The sequence below is a fragment of the Pseudonaja textilis genome, chromosome 2 (genome assembly GCF_049901715.1).
Source record: "Pseudonaja textilis isolate UNSWEBS1 chromosome 2, rPseTex1.2, whole genome shotgun sequence".
Taxonomy (NCBI): domain Eukaryota; kingdom Metazoa; phylum Chordata; class Lepidosauria; order Squamata; family Elapidae; genus Pseudonaja; species Pseudonaja textilis.
Genome location: NC_141991.1, coordinates 109,611,199 through 109,636,150, shown reverse-complemented (window position 1 = coordinate 109,636,150; position 24,952 = coordinate 109,611,199). Strand labels below are relative to the sequence as shown.

The 24,952-nt window shown below is 41.6% G+C and overlaps 1 protein-coding gene and 2 long non-coding RNA genes across 6 annotated transcripts in view; 1 reads left to right on the top strand and 2 right to left on the bottom strand.

Annotated features, from left to right (window-relative positions):
* RAB37 (RAB37, member RAS oncogene family) overlaps window positions 1-19,095 on the top strand; it is an 83,493-nt gene extending 64,398 nt beyond the window's left edge. For 2 of the 4 annotated variants that reach the window (XM_087924908.1, XM_026701938.2), the window contains 8 exons: window positions 1,305-1,415; window positions 5,529-5,570; window positions 6,822-6,888; window positions 7,566-7,618; window positions 9,115-9,180; window positions 13,912-13,968; window positions 14,278-14,354; window positions 15,135-19,095. In XM_087924908.1, coding sequence (XP_087781034.1) covers window positions 1,305-1,415; window positions 5,529-5,570; window positions 6,822-6,888; window positions 7,566-7,618; window positions 9,115-9,180; window positions 13,912-13,968; window positions 14,278-14,354; window positions 15,135-15,240 — 579 coding nt within the window. In that variant the 3' untranslated portion in view covers window positions 15,241-19,095. The remainder of the gene's footprint in view (window positions 1-1,304; window positions 1,416-5,528; window positions 5,571-6,821; window positions 6,889-7,565; window positions 7,619-9,114; window positions 9,181-13,911; window positions 13,969-14,277; window positions 14,355-15,134) is intronic. The other 2 variants (XM_087924906.1, XM_026701939.2) reach the window with 1 other exon arrangement.
* Window positions 983-5,468, bottom strand: LOC148127010 (uncharacterized). Its single transcript, XR_015741814.1, has 3 exons — window positions 5,115-5,468; window positions 1,293-1,492; window positions 983-1,173 (listed from the first exon to the last, which is right to left on the bottom strand). It is a non-coding gene; the product is annotated as an uncharacterized LOC148127010 (long non-coding RNA).
* Window positions 9,592-23,675, bottom strand: LOC148127009 (uncharacterized). The gene is made up of 3 exons (XR_015741813.1): window positions 23,537-23,675; window positions 11,017-11,095; window positions 9,592-9,922 (listed from the first exon to the last, which is right to left on the bottom strand). It is a non-coding gene; the product is annotated as an uncharacterized LOC148127009 (long non-coding RNA).
* Window positions 23,676-24,952: the final 1,277 nt, after the last annotated feature.

Here is a 24,952-nt window from a genome sequence, read left to right as displayed (position 1 = left end):
CAAACTCTTTCTGAGAATCAGGATGGTGGATGGATATCCCTCAAAAATGTTCACCTATTGTGGGAGAACATCTCTTGAGGGAGCACAATAGGAAGGAAGACTTGCCAATCATTTCCCACCAAGCAAACAACTACGGTATATTCTGGAGTTCCTTTCCACCATTGCTTTAGCATACACTAGAGAGAGATGAAAGCATAGGAATTTATTTTGCCAGGACACAGAGGTGGGAATAGAAAGGGAGATCATGGATGGTTATCCTTGAGCTAAACCTTCCTGAAAGGTTAGCAAAATACCCTCCATTTGGAAACATTTTAAAACACCCTTTTTCAATTTGGTGATGTCCAGATTTGTTTAATTTAAATTACCACAATTCCCAACCAAGTGGTGCCTTCAGCATCTCAGGAGAACATTGGTGGTGGTGGTGGTGGTGGGGAGTTTGTCCTAACACTGTCCTTGTAAGTTTGCTGTAACTAAAGAGGGTGATAAGCAGAAAGGGGTGCCCACTTTAAAGATGATTTCCCAAGTATTGCTGTGGACTTCATGCATGCACAAGACTATTCTGCTATTTATCACAACAGTCCAACTTTTTTACTCTTCTGCAAATCTGAACAAAATAATCTCAATGCAGTGAGTTGCATTAAGAAGTTGGCTTCTTAAAGATGTGGCATCTTTTCTTTCAGGCTCACATAGAACCCTGAAAAAAGTTGAGGTACTTCGATTAGTTGAAGAGAGGAGCTGTGCTTAAAGGAGATCTAAAGCATTTTTCAAAAAAATAATTATACGCCTTGTTAAGTCTGTGGCAGCGTTTCTCTACCTTGGCAAATTGGGGACTTCAATTCCCAGATTTCCCAGCCAATGTAACAAGTCTACGCATCTTAAAGTTGCCACAGTTGAGAAACACTGTTCTATAGTGGCAAAAAATCAGGGATTTTTATGAAAATGTAAGGTTTTTAATAATATTTATTAATCTGAAAAAGTGCTGTCAGGTTCCTGATTTTCTGTTAAGTTATCCACCTTGAGTTACCACCAGCGTTGATAGAATAAGGCGGTTATAGTGGAGCAGACAATGAATGACTCCCGGTCACAATGGCTAAAGTAAGATGAAGATGAGATATTGCTATTTGTTTGTTCTTCTCTTTATAGACTGGTAGTTCTGCTTGCTAAATTAGATCACTGTTGACAGGAGAGAGAGAGAGAGAGACTTCTTTAATAAGAAAACATGAGGCAAACCCCCCCACACCCCCATGAATGTCAGTATAACCCCAACCAGCCATATTAATGGGCTTTTGCACCTCATCTTGTAGGTGATGCTGCTTGGAGATTCAGGTGTGGGAAAGACCTGCTTCCTTGTCCAGTTCAAAGATGGAGCCTTCCTCTCTGGGACCTTCATAGCTACTGTCGGGATAGACTTCCGGGTGAGGCCACTGTTAATGCTGGAGATAGTTTGCCACAGCAGAGAAGTGTGTTGGAAATCTTGCAGTAGACCTCTGAGCTAAGCACAATACAAGCTGAAGAACATCACATGGATGCAATCATTTGTCATGCCTGGTTTTGATCTTTCAGTAGCTGGATCAGGAGTCCAGTATGTGGAGACCCAGGGGCCTCATCCTATTCCTATCTGCTGTGGCTGTAGTAAAACAAAAAACCCAAATGGTCTTTCGTGCAATCTATCAATAGCCTCTCAGAGTTGTGGGTGTTCCATCACTGGAGGTTTCAAGAAATGATAGGACAGCCATTTGTCTGGGATGGTGTAAGGCAGGGGTCCCCAACTCCCAGGCTGCAGCCCAGTACCAGGCTGTGGCCCATTTGGAACCTGCCCGTGGAAGCCACAGGCGAGCATGCGCATCCATGCATAGCCCCGTTTGTGCGAGCAGAGAGTGAACGCATGTATGAAGCTCCATTTGAGCAGCTGGCAAGTGCGTGTGCCTGCCACTCGTGCAAATGGAGCGGCATGCACATGCTCGCCTTTTGCTCACACTGAAAAATCCCCTCTCCCCACCCATCCCTAATGGTCCGCAAAGCCGGAAAGGTCGGGGACCACTGGTATAAGAGCTCCTGGCTTGGGCAGCGTTTGGAATAGAACACCTCTCTGCCGTGTGATTCCATTATTCTGTCCTCTCTTCCTCTTCCGTTTACACGCACACGCATACGCACACACACACACACATTTTCAGAGCTGCTGGCAGTCCTAGAGGGAAAGTTTCTATCATCCTTGGTAAGGCCACACTTGGAATACTGCATTCAGCTTCTTCCTTTTGGCAACTAAACCAATGATAACTCAACACTGGAATGTTTTGATCAAAGCTCTTGGTTCAAAATAGAAACTAACAGAATGGTAACAGAATGGTAACAGTCTGGTTAATTGTTGTGTTTTAAAATATCTCTAAAATATACTTTATGCATAACTTGGGTATCTTTTTCCAAGGATTAGTATGCATCTCTTTGTTATGTAAGTGATAAATATAGTCAATTAACATTATCTCAATATGTAGGAAACATGATAAACTCACAATGGAATGTCAGATAGTGTACAGTGATAAATAACATTTTTGTTTGATGAATTATAGAGAAAAAATGGTACTGAATTATATGTTACAACTAGGTAATTTGTGGCATGTACTGTCTTTCTCACGCTTAGTTTTCTGAGACTAATCAAAACCACCTATTTGTTCATAATATTGACTATGTGGACAATCTAGATTAAGCTGACTTCCTCCAAATGGGTAAGTTCTAGAATTCCCAGTTTATATGGCCAATGATAGCTCCAATTCATGTAGAATAGACTATTGGGAAAGAGTAACTGGTCCTAGGAAATTGTTCATAATAGTTTAAGAAGAATGTTGTAATAACGTATAATATTGTGGGATATTACTGGGCATTTTAAAGCAAAGCAACAAGTAATTTGTGGAGGTGCCTCTAAGCTGTTCTTCTTTGTGCTCCAAAATAATGTTTAGGCTCTGATTGCGCTGAATCTCATCAAACTTTTCCATATCATATCAAATTCATACAGAACACATTATTTTCCTCCCTAAATTATATTAGGTAGCTATATTCTACGTTCATTATAGTGAGATGTGCGACAGCCCTTTGAGGTTGTCCAGACAGAAGCACAAACCATGAGTAGTAATGCTAACTTTATTGTTAAGTTATAATAGCAGAATCTTGCAAGTTTGAAAGAATTTCTGCTCTTCTGTACTTTTATTTTCCCCCAAACTAGGAAGGGCTCCTTCTGACATAGTTCCCATGCCCCCTTTCCTTTTGTGGGTTGAGATATCTTTTGCATGACTATTGTCTAAGGCCAGGGGTGTCAAACTGACAGCTCAGGCCAGATACACCAAGTGCGGGCCATGCCCACCCCAGCTCTGTGAAGGAGAAAAACATTGCGAAAGGTCACGTGACGCCAACGTGACATGGTAAGTATGATACTCGTGGTCTAAGCTGTGGCTCTTCCTCCTGTTTCCCATATAGCATCCCCATATCTTCATGTTGAAAAACTAAAGTCTTCCTCAAGTTGAGCTGGACTTCTGGTGACTGCAGGCATGTCACCTGAAGTACAGAAGTGGTTTTCCTCTGCCTTCTTCCAGAGTGTTTTTCCCACTTCACAGTGTAGCCTATAGGATCTTCCTAATGGTCACCCATTCTAAATACTAACCAGGCTTGCCTTAGCGTCTTGATATCAGCCATGGCTGGTGCTGCTATCCTGCTGGGCCCTATGCTGTTAGGATTCCCCCTAACTCATCAACATATTGCAGTAGCCTGCCATTCTCATACAAAAAAAACCTCACACTAGTATAACCATGAGTGTCTTGTCTATTTAAGGACAAAGCTGCTTGCTCCATCCTTGCCTTGTAATCCTAAGTGCCAGGAGAGGAAGCCATTGTAGGGAGGATTGATGGGTGGGAGATGAAGGCTCACTATATTCCTTTTTTACTTTTTTTTTAATACCGTTCCATTTTTTTTCTCCGTAGTTGCTCCAGAGTATAAAGAATGTGGTATACAGAACCTTTTGTGTTCCTAGGCATTTTGAAGCACTTCTCCTTGAATTTTTTTAAAGCACAGTGGCTCCACGGTCATGTGGAAAAAGACCTAGGGGAAGTTTTTGAAACAGCCACACGAGACTTGCAAACTAGGCATCTGCTTCAACTGCTCTGAAAACTTTGCAAAGCATATAGGGTGAAATGGTTAAAGAAGAGGGAATAACAGTGGGTGGATGAATGATGAATGAATGTGATGATGAGCATTTGTATCCCAGTCCTTTTGGAGCTTGAGACAGATGATGTGGCAATAATCATTTTATTTCCTAAATAATAATCTTATGAGCTGCATTAGGCTGAGAGAAAGTGATGTGGTCCAAAGTTCTTCAGTGGGTTCCATTATTCAGCATTTCTCATGGTCTTCCTGGACCACATTTGTTATTTACTGTGTGTTCCACTTGTTCTAAATAACTTGTGGAGCCTTGGCCTCTATATTGTAATCACTATCTGACTAGTATGGCCTGGGGAACACAATCCCTTGAATACAGTAGTGAGAATTTACAAAGGAAGATGCATCTCCCTTGTCGCTGTTTATATAGTGCAATGTTTTGATTGTGGATTTCATAGCAAAATACATTGTTGCCTACTCTATCCAACTGACTATTTTGTCTCTCTGTTTTTAAAATGATAACTACGTTGGTTTAGTGCAGCAAAAAAACACTTTTGGTCCTTTAAGATGTAATTGTACAAGCGTTTACACATCATATTCCATTGATCCATGAATATTTGTACATCTAAGTTGCCACAAATGTAGTACCCAAAGTTGTGCTAATTTCTTTGTGTGGTGAATGATGAAAAAAATGAACAATGAATCTGTGCAGCACTTGATAATCTATAAAATATTATTTGCTATTAATGCAGTCATCATTACTTTGACAAAATATAATACGTGGAAGAAATTTAAGGCATTTTAGTTGTACTAACAATTGCTGACAATCAGCTGAACAAGCATTGGCTTAGCTGATAGGGTTGCTTTGCATGCAATCCCAGTAAATATGATACTTCTGATCCCCAAATTGCAGGCAAAGAGCGACAACTAAATGTATAATATTTGTTCAGATATGTTGCTTACAGTCTTACCTAAAATCTCAGTGTACCAGTTATGTCAGCAATATGCATGCAGCTTAATCTCTATGGAGATTCTCAGTCATCCAGGTCATTGTTGTCCCAAAGGTGCTTTTTTTTCCAAGAGGTAACTGGACTTTCTTGGTTTTTCTTTGAAGAAGCTTCTTGGATGATAAGCAAAACACCTTCAAAGAAAAACCAGAAAGTCCAGTTACCTCTTGGGGGGGGGAAAAGCACCTTTAGGACATGCGTGAAGCTTATTACCTTCTAGCTATTAGTGATTGTTCCATGGAATTTTAAACTGGAAGTTATAGAAAATCATGAGAAAGGACCTTAGTTGCTTGTTTTCTTCCAGGTGATCTAAAAAACTGAAAGCTTTTTCTTGTTAATTTGCTCTATATAAATGTGGGGTCTTTTTGTTCCTTACAGAATAAAGTGGTAACAGTGGATGATGTAAAAGTGAAACTGCAGGTAGGTCTGATTGATACACCAAAGTTGCATTTCCTGTGAAGTCCTCTAACTAGGTACACTTGGCTCTGGTTTTTTTTTTTTCTATTCTGAAAAAGGCCTCCTATATATTCAGTTACAGTGAGACAAGCCATTTTTTCTCCATTCAAGGCTTCAGCAATTACATTTCCCCTAGGCATGTGGAAGTAAAAGCCATAGATGTGGCTTACTTCCAAAGAAATCCTGCTTTCCAACAAAGCATTCTCTGTATCGGCTCTTTGCTAATCCCATGTGGCAAAATCAGCCCTGAATCCAAATTAAAATGGAAACAGGAAATCCGTGTCATCCAAGAGCCCTTGAAATTAGTTGGAAGCTGTTCGCTCAGCACCTTGTTTGTTCGTTTGTTTTTTTGGGAGGGAGGGTTGCTACCAGCTTATAGATGTACTCAAATTGTGTGAAAATTTCCCTATACAAGATTGTGTTTTTATAGAGGTAATATATATGATTTTGTTTTACCTCTTGTGCGGTCTCTTCCTCATCATTCAGTTGATGTTTATCTTTCTTTTTATCAGATAACCAACCTATTATTCATGAGATTTACTTAAATATTTTTTAACATTTATAGGATTGCCCAATGCCAGAAGATTCTGGGGCAATGTACATCATTAAAAACAATAGAAATCAAAATAAGAACAATGCACTGTACATTTTGGAACAAAACAAATGCAGAAATTCTGAAAAAAATCTGAAAAAAGCTTGCTTCCTGAATCCCATCGGGGATGTAATTTAATAGAAACTAGACCGCTGGAGTGATGTTGAGCTGGTCATGCCCACACTGGTCACACACCCCAGTCCTCACTGATGTAGCCCTCAATGAATTCAAGTTTGATAGCTCTGATGTATATGAACCATTTTATATATTGGTACTGGTGGATCTGAGAATATGAGAGTTATTTATTTGCAAATTTCTGGATCAAAAAGAAATCCTGGGGGATTCATGAGATAGTTGTATTTAAGTCTTTTACGTTTACATTATCACTTCCATATGCTGAACTGAATTCTGTAATGCTACCACATAGTTCATTTTTATTCTCTTATGTTTGGAAGAAGTATCTTGATTCTAATAGACATAATTCAGAGAACTATCCAAGAATATCATTTTGCACATACTGTCCGTGAATTTTAGTTGCAGTAATATTTGTTTCACATCTGGGCCTCTCTAATGAAATACAGTAAAGACTGTTTCCTTGGTTTTCTGTCTTTGCCTTATTGCAGATTTGGGACACAGCTGGTCAGGAAAGGTTCCGGAGTGTAACACATGCATACTATCGTGATGCACAAGGTTGGTCCTCTAGAATGCTGCCTTCCTTCATCTCAGATTGAATCAGAGTTGGGGTGATAAGCGGAGTAGATCTTTCATTGTTCAGATCTAACACCAAGTGATAATGCCACTGTTTGATATATAGAACTATATTGCCTGATGTATTAGCAGTGTGCAATATTTTGAGTTCGAAAAGGCCTTTAGAGTGTTCCAAGTTTAAAACAGTGTGTGTGTGTGTGTGTATGTGTGTGTGTGGGGGGGGGGTTGTTAAGAGCAAGAACAAACCTACTTTGAGTATTTCATCGGAATGCTTTAAGTGGATTATTTTGTATCAAGCTCAAGATATTTTCTGTTTCGTCTGCATCCTACTACATTTATGACATAGCTCATCTCTCCATTAATCTTTGTATCTTCTTTGAAATGCATGACAATTGAAATCCAGGCACTACGTTGAGAATGGCTGGTATAGCTATGACTTGTGTATAGACAATATTAGATTTTAAACCCCATGGTTTTCCATCAAATAGATTATGTTGAGGAAGGATGGGGATGTGCCTGTGGATTGAGATTGTCAACAGTTTTAGATAATCGAAGTTCAGGATAAAGGAATTCATAGTTTGAATTGTTCTGTGTGACCTCATGTAATTTTAGAAAATTACAAAATCATCAAATAACACATATTCCTCCTTTTTTTGCAGCTCTCCTCCTCCTTTACGATATCACCAACAAAGTCTCCTTTGACAGTATTCGGGTGGGTATACCATGCCTATGTTGATTCAAGATGGTCTCCCAGCCTTTGCTCACACAGGAGTCAAATAGCAAACTAAAGTTGTAATCTGATTAGTAAATATATCCCAGTTTGACTGAGATGTTCTTGTGTCTCAGTGTCTAAATGCACTGGGTTGTACAGGAATCAGCAAAGAGACAAAAAGGATCACCTGCCCTTGAAAAGCCATGTATGATGGAGTGAGCTCCCATTACTTGCTCCAGCTCCTGCCAACCTAGCAGTTCAAGAGCATTCAAATGTGACTAGAGAAATAGGTGCCACTTTAGTGGGAAGGTAACACTGTTCCATGTGCTTCAGCATATAGTCATGCTGGCCACATGATCACGGAAATATCTTCAGAGAATGCTGGCACTCCTAGCTAAGAAAAGGAGATGAGCTTAGAGTCAGATACAACTGGACAGGTGAAACTTTTAGCTTTTTACCGTATGATATAAACTTTACTTGGCCTAGAAATATGTGCTATATCTCTGTGCTTCACACTTCACAAAGAGAAAACATCTCTGCCCCAAAGAAATAGCAGACTACAAGTTGTCAGAAGGCAGATGATGAAGAAAAGGGAAAATCAGGCTAAAAACAAAAAGAGAAACCATACATTTCATATTTGCAATTAGTTGTCAGGAATATGGGTGCTTCCATGTAGCTACCCCATTCCTGCTCCAAACCTTCAGAATGATGTTTGAGATACTTTGCAATTCTAATAGCCAGCATGCACAAAATGCTAAGTAGTCAACAGCTGACTGCTAAGGAGATTACAAAAAAATGGGTGTCCAGATAGGATTCTGTTTCTGATCCTTGCCCTACTTTAGGCTGAGTGATATTTTGGAAAATGAGCCTAGTTACTGGGTAGGAGACCTGTGAAATGTCTGCCTCCTTGGCCAAGTAGACAGCTGAAAGGGCAGTATGGCACACTGATACGTTAAGCTCTGTGGGAGCTATGGGAAGTCTGGGAAATGGATGTAATTTTAAAGTTCCTTCCAATGGGGAACTGCCCCCTCCCAAGCCCCAGCACACCTGATGCAAAACTGGCTCAATTGCCAAAAGGGACAGTACCCCAAACGGTGTGAGACTAAGAGGTCTTCATTGGAACTTCAAGGATACCCATCCTGAGGATTATTTGAGCTACTTCTTATCAGAGCAAGAGGGCCTGTCCTGTCTCTTCTCTGCTTAAATGCTGAGAGCTCATGTAATTCAGTGGCTGGTTCCAAAAACTGCACTAAACTATGAATTGCTTAATTGTGCTACACTGAGCAAACCCACATATCTGATCAGGTTCATACCACACAGTAAGACATATGCCAAGATTTACAAATCACAGTGGCCGAGCTGATACAATTGCTGTGTGCCAAAGGCAAACAAGCACCAAGGTGGCAGGACAGTATGAGTGAGCTCAGTCAAGTCTTGATGTTTGATGTTTCTTCTCAGCTATGTTTCATCTCATCACATTCAACATTCCCTTGCAGGCTTGGCTCACAGAAATCCATGAATATGCCCAAAAGGATGTGGTTATCATGCTCCTAGGTAATAAGGTATGCAACTTTGGATGGGAATACAAATTTGTGCTGTCTTGAAGACACTTTCCAACTTTTTTGGCTCTTAATGGTGTCCTTGGGTTTAATTAATCATACTGTGCTTTGCATATTTCTCTACTGTGATCAGCTCATAACCCAAGATTGAGGAACCTGGATCTTTTTGATAATGGTGAACTAATTCAAATCAGCATAGCTAACTTGTAATTCAGCAACATTTGGAGAGCCATAAATTCCCCATCCCTTTGACAAAGGAATTTTTCATCCCATTTCTGCTTCATGGCTAGTGAATGAAGAGGCTTCCTACTCTTGGGTACATTATGAGTTTTCTTGGGACTGCTATTTGTTTCTCAGTTGCTTTGTACGTTATAGTCCTCAACTTTTCAGTACATCAGATGCAGTTTTCTAACCTTGCTGAGAATTATATTTATTTGTAAATAACCATATCTATATGCTTTCATGGCATTGTAAGTCACTTTGGATAGTGAGATGGGCAGCATGTAAATTTAATAAACAAATAAACAATAGTTCGGCAGCAGGTCTGTGCAGTCTTTCAGCAAAATGATTTCGGATGCAGTTCTTGAAAGCTGCAAAGCAGTGGCTTGACCTGTTGGGAGGCTTCATAGGTGACATTTCCCCTGGAATAATTGCTTGGAAAGCAGCTTGTGGGATGATTTGCAGAGGCTTATTCCAACCATTAATAGAAGATCATTGTGCATAATAATCGTAGAAGACATGGGATCTAAAAAGAAGTAGTAGTTTTCAACTAGTGAAATCAAAAAGGCATGAAATATAAGACTCTTGAGACATTTTTTTTCCTCAGACCAAATACATCTAGGATAATAATTATGCAGGGTGACATTAGATTGTATTCCGAACAAGATGGTTCCAAGAATAATGGGAAAGATAGCATCACAGCAGACCTGTTAAGCCTTGGACTACTGGGAACATGGATGAGCACTTTAGGGAAGCAGGGAAGAAGGGCTGCTAAGCCAGCTAAGGGTCATCAAACGTCTGCAAGCACCAGCTCAGCAAACCATATCCCACCAAGGCAGGGGTGTCAAACTGACGTCACAGTGGTGTCACATTACATATTGGGGCTTTCCCCCCCTTTGCTAAACCGGGCATGGGTGTGGCCAGTGCGTGACGCATCTGGCCCGCGGGCCAGGAGTTTGACAGCCTTGCACTAAGGCATCCTTGTTTCATTCAGATGATGTGTCCTTCAACTCTCCAAGAGCCAGTTTGACCTAGTGATTAAGACACCAGGTTAGAAACCAGGAGATTGTGAATTCTAGTCCTCTTTGGCTATGAAGGGTACCCAGGTGACTTTGGCCAGTCACTCTCTCTTGGCCCAACCCACCTCACAGGGTTGTTCTGGGGGAGGGAGGAGGAGGAAGAGGAAAGTACATTGGATAATTTGCAAAAATAATAAAGGCGGGGTACAATCAAACCAACATACAAATAAAAGCACTAAAATGACTGATTTACCTTTTCTATTATTTTGAATTTTCATGAAAACCTATGAAATGTTTTTTTGACACCTGTTATTCAACTGCACTCTGCCTTTGCTCCCCTTCCAGGAAATTGAAAAGTTTATGCCCGTGATTGGGAAATAGAGCTTAGATTTGGCTTATTTGAAAGAGGCTCAGCTGAATATATTTATACACTCATACGCACAAAAAAACATCGGTTTTCTGAATGTAACATTTTATTTTAACTCTGCTTTGCTTTAAATCATGAAGCCTCCCAAACAAATGGCTGCTTCCCCCCCCCTTTTTTTTTCCTTTGCAAGAAGTGACAGCTCCAGTTTAGATATACGACATAACCCTTAATTACCTCATTCCATGAGACCAAGGGTCGTTTCACACAACTCCTGCATTGTGTCAGAGGGTCAATGCGTATCGCCTCATTTGCTCTGAAAAGACAATGTGCAACTGTTGGTGTTAAAAATATCACCCGTGGTTTATATAAGACAAAAATTGAAGAAAAAACGTTTTTAAAAACTGCTAGCAAAACTTCCCGGTCGTTAGCTGCTCAGATGCAGATCTCAGGTTGCACAGTTATAGGGGGGGCCCCAGTTGATGTTGGCATCACAACTTTTTTTTTTAATTTGCCAAACCACATCCCGAGAGATAAGGGGATGTTTTTGAGGAAGCATCCCTTATTCCTGGCACAAAGCAAAGACAAGGGGGACCCAGGACCATTCTGGTGAAATCAACATGCCGAGCCCCATTGGTGCTCTACTAGGGTGCTCAACTCTTCAGGAAAGAAAGAAAGAAAGAGGGAAAACAGCCCTAGAGCAGGTATGGAAAGAATAAATTAGGGGGAAATGGAGTGCTGAGGCAAAGGGCAGAGAGGGGGAGGGAAAGTACCCAGGCCCTTTGCTGAGGAGTCATTTTTGGATTTGGGCATTTCATAGAGTGAACACCTGTAGCTTCTGATCCATCACAAGACTCTCACTTGACTCATCACAAGACTCTCACCTGACATGATCTCCCCATCACAAGACCTACTCACCACAGAAGCCCTTATAAGTAGAAGAACACCAACAATGACATCCCTATATTCCTCTGAAGATGTTACCTAGCCTGGGAACAAAACATTCAGAAACCAACCTACAAGCTTGGAGGATGAACCTCCACCCTCACTCCATGGAGGTCTAGTCGATCATCAAAAGACACAGAAACTGCCAACTCTTTATTGCATGCCTTCTGATCATCTGAAATTTTGCAATCCACGTCTGATGAAACCGCCCTCAATTCATTAAATAGTTTAGATGAAACAATGTTGCGTGGCAGATACTATAAAGTAGGATAATGCAACCCACGGACTTAAGTATGGATTTTGTGCTGTGATTGCAAAATCCCTATGCAAAAGACCAGGCCAGATTTCCTAAGTTTAATGCCTCTCTTTGAATCCTGCTGCTTGGGAGGAGGAGATGGATCAGTAAGAGAAAGAACTTGAGACTTGCACAGAGAACCACAATCCCTCAGAGCTTGGAATTTGCCTCCCTTCTGGCCACCATGTGCTCCCCGGAAGATTATGCCTGAGGAAATAGGTCTCTTGACAGTAAAAATATTGTGTTGCCATTCCAGTTTGGCAGAATGGTGGGCTGGAAGTGCACAAAAACCGTTTCATTGTGAAAACTGAATGGACACACTCAACCATAAAAAAGAAAGAAGAACAGAAAATGAACGGGGATTTTTGTGAATGGGGGCCAACCTTTCAGTAAAAAATGATTTTTGGGGTGGTGGCTTGTAGGTGGATGGCAAAATAATATTAAAGGTAAAAAATCCGTTGATGCATTTTTGTAGCTTGCCCCTTTGCTGACCAAGGTGAGCCAGCAGGGGGCACTCCAAGCCTGTAACTTCACACCTCTGGAATTGCCCTGGAAGTAGGGGACAATTTAAGACAGGGGTCGCCAACTGTGGCAATTTTAAGACGTTTGGACTTCAACTCCCAGAATTCCTCAGCTGGCTGAGGAATTCTGGGAGTTGAAGTCCACAAGTCTTAAAGTTGCCAAGGTTGGAGACCCATGATTTAAGACATGCCCTCCTCCCCCTCCCAATCCCTCCATCCTCAAAAACAGAGGCACCCATACCTGGAAAGGCCAACAACTGTCCAGCCTTGGAATATCAGAATGCGTTCTTGTCAAGCATCGGAAGATAAGCTCAATTTGGAAATAACTTACTTTTTTGCCCTATTGGCACAAGCACCACTCGGTAATGGTGTCTCCCCTGTTGCCAAAGGAAGATCTGGGAGAAAAATATGTCAGGACTCCTTTATGCTCCCCAATGTGGACGTCCCTCATCCCAGCCTTTCCTGTTGGCAGAAAGCTTTGTAATTCTCTCCTGCTCCTCTCTGGCATACAAAAGTCTATCCTGCTTCAGTGCTGCACAGGAAGGCCTATTTTCTGAATGGCTTAAAACCAAACTATTTATTTATTTAATTAGAAATTTATTTATTGAATTGATAGCCTAACTTTCTTTCTCTTTGAGAACCGAGGCAATTTACAAAGTAAAACTGAATAGCAAATGGAACTGAACAGAACACAGACCAAACAAATGGCATAACCAACACATAATGCTCAAACTTTTAAAAATAATGAAGCAAAGCATTAAAATCCTGGCGGAAGGTTGGCTTTCACTCTTCCTGAACTCCATTTGGAGTCAACACTGTATCAGTGATAGAATCGACTGCAGTAGAGAAATTTGTTTTTGCTCCTTTGGTGATTTACCTCAGTTGTCAATTATTTATGCATACTTTATTGTTATAGATTGTTGTATGGTGTCTTTAAGTGCTGTTAGGTGCCCAGAGCCATGAATTTAAGATGAGTGGCAATATAAACTGAAAGATGATAGAGATATAGGGAGAGAGATGATATAGATGATGGATGGATGGATGCATGCATGCAGAGACAGACAGACAGACAGACAAACCTGAGAGCAAACTTCTGCTGGGAGCCTAATTCTGTTGCTTTTCTTCCGAATGCATTTCTTTTTCAAATGGGAATTTTAGAACAAAATCAGAAGAAGTAGAGTGAGACTAAGATAGGCATTTTAGGGGAAAACCTATCTATCTTCTGCCTAGGATATTTTAAAACGTTTATTTTGTCTCTTTTTTAACCCTCCCCCCTCCCACTGGAAATGCACTACTGAGGTATCTCCTGCTTATATGTGATTCAGCATTCTTCCTTGCTCTTCCCCACCCTTCCTGTCTTTCTGTCTGCAGGCTGACATGAGCAGTGAGCGAGTTATCAGAACAGAGGATGGGGAATCCTTAGCCAGGGTAAGTGAACAAGTCCAAGTGTGACTGTCTTGCAGCATAGCTGAGGTAGGCGATCCAAACTCTCTGGCCAATTTCAGAAAAAGCCAACTGGATCAGTAAGCATCTCCTCCTGTTGATGCAGAGCAGGCAGTATCTTGGTCATCGGCTTAACTGAACCAAATAGCAAGATTTTCCACCTCCTCTTTGGGACTAGTATTTTTAAAGTTCCAGGGCTTTTGTTAAGGTTCCAGCACAGGAACCTTATCAAAAAGGATTCATCATGTTTGCTGGCAAGATGTTGCCACTTTTTCTGCTCTGTTTTCATTCCAGGAATATGGAGTGCCTTTCATGGAGACTAGTGCCAAGACTGGTATGAATGTGGAACTGGCATTTCTGGCCATTGCAAAGTGAGTAACAGGCTGCGGATAGTTTGCCTTCAAAAATATAACCGCATTTGGAGAAGACGTTGAGCCTCCTTGATTTCATTTTACCAAGCCCTTCCAGGACTCAAGGCTGGTGCCTTAAGAGGTTTTGGATAGTAAGAGCCAGACCACTTGGGTCATCCTGGTGGGACTGGTAGGAATGAGCTCCGAAACCTCAGGAGAATTTGGGAAAGAGGGATTCAGGAAACCCAAGGTAATTGGTCATTGGGTTGCTATGAACTTTCTTAAGAAAAGGCTATCAGAGGTGAGACCAAATAAAACTCAACGTTCAAAAATGTAAGGAATTCTCTCTAGTATTCATAATCAGAGAATTATTCAATCCCTCGGCAGAAGTGTTAAATGGGGCAACCAAAATTACATACCTTTGTGAGGTTTTCAATGGGAGTTCATCCATCTCCCTCTCCTAACACTTTTTCTCTTGGATGTTTCACAAACACCTCACCATTTTTTCCCTCCCTTTTGCTGCCTACTTAAGACAGAACAATTCGTTCTGTTCTTTCTGGAACGCTTCGTAATCTTTGTGTTGAAATGAAACATCCAAGAAATGGTGTACTGTAGCTGGTTTTCAAGGTCACAGCAGATTTGGAAAGAGTTGTGAGTAGCATCTCTTTTGGGGCAGAGATATTAATATGCTTATTCCGAGTCCTGCATTTTAAGAAAGATTAAATATTCTCCTAGAAGTCCCGGAAAACATTTCTCTTTTGAAATAATGTCTGAGCAGCGCTTTGACCCTTTGCTTTCCAGAGAGCTCAAGCAACGAGCTGTGAAGCAGCTGGACGAGCCCAGGTTCCAAATCCATGACTACATTGAGTCAGAGAAGAGGCGGTCCAACTGCTGTACTTTCCTCTGAAGGAAGAAGATACTAAGGCAGTCTGAATGACCGAACGCTAAAGAGACCAAGGAGCAGAGTGCCACCCAGAAGATGCAGGGAAGGAAGGAAAGAAATTTGGGGGATCTACTCCAAAGACATGACTTTTTAGAGAATCCTTTTAGAGACTGTACATAAGAAGTATAGGTCTGCTGTTGATTGCCATGTGTGGATGTGAAGGAAGAGCTAAGAATGCATGTGTGAAAGTATGCAAAGGCAATCAGGTTCTATAGTATTACTCAGGCCTATCATTCACTGGTAAGAAGGAAAGTATGGCCCACACCAAAGCAAATCAAGCTTTTTCTTAACTCTCACAGCCCTGCGCTTTGCCTTGAAAAAAGAGGGAGGGTTGACTGGGAGCTACACAGGCGGTCTCTCTCTTTCAAAGGCCATGGGAGGTATTGCCCTAAAAAGCCATGGTTTGTATGAATACTGAAACCAGCAGGAATATTCCGTCTAGTAAAAGTAGACCGATTTCCTTTGACCTCTGGCCTTTCCTGCTTCCCACACCCAAAGATCCTGCCAGGATCTTGCTTTGCTTCTCCTCCCTTCCTCCCTCTGCCCAAGGAAGGGACTCTGGGGATCTGTGTGTGTCTTTTGTCCTGGCTGGAACATCAAGAAAATGCTGCTGACTGGAGTTAGGTGGGGGAGAAAGAGAGAGACCACTATACTTTTATGACCATAAACAAAGGGAAGTGTTAGAAAGTGGACTGTTTGTTTTGATGGGGCGATGAAAGACCCATCTGGGGGAAAAAGAAAAGTCAGCATGCTGGTGTAACAGGCCAGAAAGCCTTAGCCTCTGCCCTTCAGATGAACAAGCCTGCTTCTGAGTCTTATTTCCTCAGAAAATAACCAGTGGTAGATCCATACTAAGAAGTGGTTGCTCCTTTGAGTTTTTGGTCCCTTCCTACAAGCACATCTTGGGATTCTTCAGAAGAAGTGAACCTTTTTATAATTCTCATCAAGTATTTGATCCCAAAAATTCTGGAAGGGGGAAACTTATGTTTGAACTAAGCTCATTTCTGTCACATAACCCTGTTTTATAAGCACATGTCATTTAGAATAGGCTGGGTATTTCGCCATCATTCCAGTACACCCAACCACATACATTCACACCAACAGGTACAACCCAGAGAAAACTGCATGCATTGCCAGCCTATAAATATACATATATATGTGAAGCATGTTTCCCTCCAGATGAGGAGACTGTAACATTGGGTTGCACTAGGATTTCTCCGTAGTGAGTTGGTTCTGGATGGCATTCAGTGATCCTTCTGTCCTTTACAACACCCTGCTGCATCTCTTTCCATTGGGTTGGCAGGTTATTGCAAGCTGTTCCCAACAGCTGTTCAGCTTAGAGAATCTCAACCAGATCCGTTTGCAGACTTCTTTCCAGGAGGGAGGAAGATGGGGAGCCCTTCTTCCAGACAGTGAGGGGTAACATATAAACTGGTCGGCTGCATTTGGATGCGAGGAAGACAGCAGGGAGAGGAAATGATTGGTTGGGTGAGCCTAGGGCCCAGGAGCAGTCTGTGATGGGTCAGGGATGCTTTGGTATTAGGCTGAGACAGCACAGAGAAATATCCAAGACCAAATGGCTTTGTCTGCCTGTCTTCAGGTACCCACCACACCGTGCAATGCATTTTTGACTTGAAATTCCCTTACAAATTTAACTTGTCACCTAGCTCACGGCTGTCTCTCTTCTCCCCTGCTTCTGGAAGTAAGCAACCAGTGGATTGTGTCTAGATCAGAGTTCCCTCACCTTTTCGACTTTGCAGGCTAGCGGGGGGGGACAGGGGGAGGAGAGGAGATGGTTCCATGTGAGCAGTGGGCAAGCACTCATGTGCGCACACAAACACAGCTCCATTTGCACAAGTGGTGGGCATGGACAACTGTCCATGGGGATGCGTGCATGCACAGGTGTGCTCACCCACCATTTCTACGATCTGGTTCCAAACGGCTCAAGGCCTGGAGGTGGGCTGCGGCCCAGGGGTTGGGGAGCTCCTGGTCTAGGTTGATTGAGCTTTGCTGATCTAGCATAGCAGGGGCGGCCTTTTGTTTCTTTTTAAAGCTCCTTTTATTTATATTTTTCTTTTTCCTTTCTAAAGTTCCAAAATGTGATCTGCTTGTCTTCAGGTACACCACACCGTGCAATGGATTTTGACTTGGTGTGGTGTACCTGAAGACAGGCAGACAAATCTTACTCAGGGGTCTTCAAACTTGACAGCTTTAAGACTTGTGGACTTCAACTCCACTCAGGAATTCTGGGAGTTGAAGTGCCACAAGTCTTAAACTTGCCAAGTTTGAAGACCCTTACTCTTACTGATCGTCCCCAACACAGTGTATCCCTCCCTCCCATTTCCTGGTTTCTTTAATCCGCGTGGGTTAGGCAAGAGCTAACTGTAGCCGGCCATGCTCCTTATACATTATGCGAGGCAGGTGCAGCAGCACTGTGGCAAGAAATGGAGGCCTTATCGCTGAAAGAGAGCTCTTCCTAGCAAAGCCCACATATTTGTTGCCCTGGCAGCATGCAGAGTTTCCCAGAAAAACAACAGCAAGTGTGCCAGGATTTAAGAGAGGGAGGCGGATTCTAGCCAAACGGAGCATAGTTCCATATTGCCTGCACCTTTCCTGACGAATGCATGATCTTTGCAGATCTTTGTACAAGCTTAAGTACCTCGAGATCAACGAAAGGAATAATGTTATGGGGAAAAGAATATCTTCATCATCATCATTGTCCTTTCCTGGATCTGCTCATCCTTTTTTCTCTGATCAGAAATTCAGCTCTCTTTTTTTAATGTCTGTGGGAAGGCACATGTTTTTCCATGTTAAAATTGTTAACAGACCTGTGCAATTGTGACCGAATACATGTAGGCTATATAGCAACAGAAGACAATCCTTTGGGTCCACCGCACGTTAGAAAATTTTGGTTCAGGTTTCTTTAAGAATGGGCTGCCCTGCACAGATCCCCTGTTCACAAAATTACTGAGGTGATCTACACCTTTGCAGGCCTGAAGGTATTGCAGCAAATAAATGCTATGTTTGAAGCTGGGACATTGCTTTGCAACTTGTCAATTTTATTTTATTTATTTTTTTAAAAAGCATCTGCCAAGTGTACTCCAACTTGATCTACCCCCTGCAAAGAATCTCAGGTAACATTGTTCGGTTAAGGCTGCTGCCTAAAACCTTGGGAGAAGCTTATAGAATAGTAAGGGATGGTATAGACCAGCACTTTCATTTCTGCACTGTGTGTTTTCTGAAAATTGGAGAATATATTTTGAAATAAGCCTTATCCACTGCTTTGGCCTTAATTTGAGAATAATAATAAGAATATTAGAAAGAAATATGATTACATGGTTAAGAACTACCTGCAACTACCTTGTAACTAGCTATAATGTTAATCATTATATGAAAGGGTGATAAATGGGTGTCATTTGGGTGACAAAGATTGTGTAGCCATACATTGGAACAGGAGAGAAAATGTACGCACCCTCCTTTGCTTTTGTTGTTAAGCTTCCTTTCTGCATTTTTTTTTTTTTGGCATAACAAATCTTTTTGTCTGATTCACCAGACATTAGAGGGATCAATTTTCCAAAGAATTAAAAGGGGACATGAGGAATGTGGGATAGAGTATTTGATTGTACAACAGGTTGTTGGTTTAAAAAAAAAAAAGGTTGATCTGCATTTTGAGGTGATTGATTTTGTTGTGAACTACTCTGGGGAAACCTGTTTTTGAATGGCAGCGTACAAAAATAAATTATAGATGATTGTATATAGCTTTATACCCCTAACATCCCCTATAAAAATAAAGAAAATTGCTTCCTACTTTAAAAAGAACTTACAGTCATTTTGTTTGCTGGAAAGAAAGCCCTTGATACATTTCTGCATTTTTTTTTTACAAAAACTCTGTGTTAAGATGTCTTCTGATGAAATACTTTTTAGGTTTGGGATAAACTCTACTAGTCTGCAGGACTTGAGAAACTCCCTCCCTCTCATGGTGTAGAGCTCTACAAGTAGTCTTCAACTTACAGACATTCATTTAGTGACCATTAGAAGTTACTACAGCACTGAAAAAAATGACATGTGACCAGTCCTTAACAACTCTAGTTGAGTCATGGTGGAGCAGTGGTTAGAGTGCAGTACTGCAGGCTACTTCTGACTGCCGGCAATTTGGCAGTTCAAATCTCACCAGGCTCAAGGTTGACTCAGCCTTCCATTCTTCTGAAATGGGTAAAATGAGGACCCAGATTGTTGGGGGCAATATGCTGACTCAGTGGGATTCAATTTTTTTTTACTACCAGTTCTGTAGCCGTGGCTTAGTGGGCGTGGCAGGGGAAGGATACTGTAAAATCTCCAGCCAGAGATATTTGCTGGTTCTCCAAACTACTCAACATTTCCGCTACCAGTTCTCCAGAACTGGTCAGAACCTGCTGAATACCACCTCTGGTGCTGACTCTGCTTAGAGAGGGCTGTAAAGCGGTAAGTCTAAGTACTGTTGCTATCCCCATGGTTATGTGAGCAGAATTCAGGTGCTTGGCAATGGCCTGTTCTTAAAACAGTTGCAGCATCCTAAGGTCATATGATCACCATTTGCGACCTTCCCAGCCAGCTTCCAAAAGGTAAAGTCCATGAAGAAGTCTGATTCGATTAACAACTCTGTGATTCACCTAACAACTGCAGGGATTCATTTAACTCTGGCAAAACAAAAGTTGTAAAATTGGATGTGACTCACTTAACAACTTCCTTGCTTAGCAGCAGAAATTTGAATCCCAAGTATAGACTACCTAATACAAGACCAATGAAGACAGTATCTTCAAAGAAACACACAAGACATTGTTTTTCAAGAGTTTTATCTTAAAGGTCTACAATATTGTGGGCAACTAGTAAATAGAAAACACAGAAAACTCAAATATTTTTCTTTCTTTCTAGAGGCAATTCAGATTTTGGTAGCCCAGATCTCTGGTAACTCTTCAAGCATGTTTTGCCAAACAGAAATATCAAAATACTGCATTAATCTATACATTCAACCCTTACTACCCTGCTGTTGATTAGTTTATTGATGCCAATGATATCATAATCACCCATAAACAGTTTAAAAAATTGAATAAAATGTGCTTCATCTGTTGTGTGGATAGTTGAATACTGTTGAAATTACCTATTCAGGTCAACTGAGCAGCTAAGTCCTCTTACTATGACCTTCCTTAGCAATCAGGGATCTGATAAGAAGAATGGAGACATATGGCAAGGAAGGGCAAATTAGACTGGACTCTAGTTATAAATTGCAATAAGAATCTGAAGCAATGACCTAACTGCATAAGTTTACCAGGAACTCACTTGGTGGATCTATGTTAAGTGCAGACAAAGATCCCTCAAAGGTTAAGTCTTCTTCTAGTCAAACTTGATTCATCAACATGCCCAGTAGTTTTCTTGACAACAATACATGTGTGGTTTGTGAGCACTTTCATGTAGGATCCTGTTTTGTCACTTCCTAAGCTATTCCTGGATAGTTTTACATCCAAGTGCTAGTCTGATTTGATCCTGGTTTTTCTGAGAAGAGCCTATTTCACTTGTAATGAAACACATACAAAAAACGTGTTTGTTGTTCAGAAATGCATCCCTTTCTGAACAACAAAAAACATGGTTTTTGATTTATAACAAAGGATTTTTTTAAGGCAAAAAGATCTTCCCTATTTCACCTCAGTCAATCTGATTTATATTCTCTGACCCAGCAGTTTAAAATCATGTACCCTAATCCTAAACATACTTATTCTGAAATATGTTACATTGGCTGTAGGTATATATTAGATTAAAAAATAGGGTTTTGCTGGCTTTGGAAATTCTTTAATTTAGGCTGCAATGTTCTCTACTTTAAGACTTAAAATTCAGTGATAGATTCATGCGACATGTTAGGCTAAAATGAATCAAATCCTTTTATAGATTAGTGGAATGGGTAAATCCAGCCACTGAGCTCAACTGCCTAGTCATTACTGATGGCCTTCTACCCTAAAGCGTGGATTTTTCATTAGTCCATTTGTCAGATGATTTGGTGCATGATGATTACCAGATCTATCCCAACAAAACTGCCCGTAGAGGTGGAATGCGCAGTTCCGATTTTAACTGCAATGTTTTAGCAAATCTCTTGTCATTTTCATTCAACTTTTTATTCCCAGATTCACTTCTGCTTTCTCTGCTGCTGACAACAACTTTCCCATCATTACACTGCATGGAGCTCTTAGAATTTTTTTTTTTACTGCCCAAGCTAATCTGGTTAGGATTTCACATCTGCATTCACTTTGGAATGAGTGGTAGGAATGACTGCACTGCTATGCACACAGAATAAATCACACTTGAGTACAGTGGGGCTGGCTTCCAACAACCCAGGTATGCAGCTGAACTTTGTGTTCCCTAGGAAGAAGGGGAAGAAGATTCACTTTATTAGTCATCTTTCTTCCACCACTGATTACACTAGTTGCTCCAGCTCCGGTGAATTGTATGCCTTCTTCCCATTTTGCTCCTGCAACCACCCTGAGAGACAAGATGAGTTGAGAGAGAAGTCGCCCCGGGAGCTTCTGCAACCATTGATTTGGCTCTCTCCAGTCCCAGCTCAAGAACTTTTTATCAACTACACCACACTGTCTTTGGGTCATACATCTCAGTAAATATGCACAGAATTTCAGTCATGAGGGAGAGGCTTCTCCTGACTGGAATTTGCTCTGCTGTGGTGAGTGGGTGTGGGAGAATCTGGGTGCACAATGCCTCTTCCAAGTAATAAGCACCCAGAGTTTCACTGACTTGTTTCATGGTCCAAAGGTGAAGAGGAAAAGTAAACATAATCTGTTAAATTAAAACCTTTCTCCTCCTCCTCTTTCTCCCACTATTCTTTTACTGCAGACTTTAACATTCTCCAAATGCCTTTAGCATCCCACTGGTGGCCTTGTGGCTGTTGCTGGACTGCAGCTTAGGCTGCCCAAACAGTATTGCCTGGGCTTCTGAGAAAAGGCTCTTTTAAGCTTGTGAATGTAATTCTTGCAGCTCAGTTTATCGTTAGCATCATTGTCATCATCATTATTCAGAGATCACTGCCGATGAAAACAGACCCAGAGTTTGTTTTTAAGGCCATTAAAGTTCTTCTTAGGAATGGTTCAGGCAGGGAGACTGAAGTTTTGAGAGCCAGTTTAGAGCAACGATTAAGGGAATCAAGGCCAGAAATCAAGCCACAGTGAGTTCTAGTCCCACCTCAGGCATGAAAGTCAATTGAAGTAGTCAATCTCTCAGCCCAACCCACCTTACAGGGTTGTTGTGGGGAAGAGAGGAGGAGGAAGGAATATTAGGTATACTTGCCACCTTGAGTTACTTTATAAAGGAGGGATAAAAACATCTGCAGAATACAGCAAAAGCAGAACTGGAAGAGAACTTGGAGGTCTTTTAGTCCTTTAAAAAAATAAAATAAGAAGGGCTCACCAAGCCCACAATAAGGAGAATATTCACTGTACACACTGTACACTCCATGATTAAAAAAACAAGTCCCCAATTATCCAGGGTGGACGTAATTCCTTGCCCCTTCCCTCCAGCCTGTCTCCTTGGAAACCCACAAGAAATCTATCCCATTCAACCATGCTGCCCTGCCCTGTCTGTTTTCTGCCAGCTTCCCCACCAAGGAGGAGGAGATTGGGGCCTATGGTGCTATTGTGATTTCAAGGGTCCCTGAATGGTCCATGAAACCTGGCACCAATGCACCCTGCGGCTAGCAAAAGCCTTCCATCAAGGGACACATTTTGAGCTACAGACCTCCCTGCTGGCCTGTTCGGATTTGTTCCGAAGGGGGGAGCACAAGGAGGAGTTTTGAGGGGGAGCACAAGGGGGAACAGAACCACTCTTTTCTCAACACACACACACACACACCCAGTACAGTTGCTCTGGATCTTCAAATGTAAACCGGGCATTCAGTGGGGGCTCTTTGCCTACGTGAGGACGGGCATGCCTTACCTCAAGGGCAGCATGGAAAAGCCTCTCTTTTCCCCCCCTCCCCAGAGATGTGTGCTCACTTGATTGGCTGTTTGTCACCATCAACCCCCCCACTCCGTCCTGCCCTGCCCCCCCCCCCCAGCTCGCTCTGGGAACAAGGTTAAATTTGTTCCTTTGAGATTTTAGCCGATCATCAAACACGCTGGAGAGGAAGTAAATTTGCTGATTCTCTGTTTGACGGGTACACACTTAATTGAGAAGCCTTTTTATTTACTTGCCTTCCTTCTTCCCCCCGAAGCCTTAATATACTCACTCCAAAGGCGTTTGTAATTGGCTGGGTAGTTCGGATAGTTTGAGGGTTTGTCCCGTCTCTGCCTTAGGTTTGGAGGCAACATACTGGACTTCAAAGGGGAGTAGAACAGGAAGAGAAAAAAAAACACGTGATTGCAGTCCAGAAGACTTTTTTCTTCCCTGCCTCTTTACACTGCAGATTGGTAACGCCTGGGAGCCTCACTTGAACAGAACTATTCAGGCCGACATCCATCTAGGCTAGCATTTTGTTTCTCAAGGGGCCAAGAGGATCCTTCTGGGCTGCTTGTAAGCAGGACCTGAAGAGATTTCTCCCCACCACCACCATTGCAGATGCTCCCCGCAATTGATATTTGAAGACATGCTGTCCATAGATCAAAAGTAGTCCTGAGTCTCCAAACTAACAGAATAACAGAGTTAGAAGGGACCCTGGAGGTCTTCTAGTCCAACCCGCTGCTCTAGTGGGAGGCCCCATTTGCCCAGGATAATCCTGAACTCCACCAATCCCTTTTTAGAAGCCACTCAGATCCAGACTTGGCCAGAGTAGAGAAAATGGTGCTAATTTGGATTCTTTTTATGGCCCAAATCTTTCCTTCAAAATCCAAAATGATATTTTGGGAATTTTAGGCTTGCCTTGAGAATCACCTTCTTATTATGGCTGTAGGTAACCAGCAGGGAAAGCTTAGTTGAGGCTTTTTATGCTTCCTTGTTTAAATTCAAAAGACTCCTTGGACTCTGGCCATGAATGGTTACTTAACGTATAATTATTCCACTTTTCTCCCTTTTGTATTTTTTTAAAATTCCTTTTTTTTAGTAGTACTTAGTCGATACTTGCCTTTTCTTTAGTGGTTAATCAGCTTCATAATGGAATGCGTTACCATTTCAATCTTCTCCTTTAAGAGCTTGGGCATGGATTGGGCAACATTATAATGCACTTTGTTTTATGCAAACCCAGGCAAGTATGTAAAATGTTTAAAAAATATCTGAAGCCTATAAAAGTTTACCGTGCTTCCTTTTTTCTCCTATCCCTTAAAAAGGAACCAAAGCAGACACCCCTCCCTTTATGCATAATGCAGGACATGTTGATGAATTATTTTATGTATATTAACCACATTTTCAATTTGTACAAATCTTTTACCGAGATGAGCTGCTATGAATTTCTTTTGTTGTGCTTTTAAGCAGAATTACATTCCTCCCTTTGTGTGAAGCTAAAGCCCGTTTTGCAGAGCCTGTGTTAAAATGTGGTTTGATTTAATCTTTTCTGTAATTTAACCCATAATGTTCAAGTTAGTAAAGCAATTGTGCGCTTCTGGACCTTTGATTATGCAAAAGAGGCAATTGTGGCAGCTTCAAGTGTGTAATGTAGCGTTTAGGAGCACCAAATCAAGGTATTTCAACCCACCCAAGTCATCTCATAAAC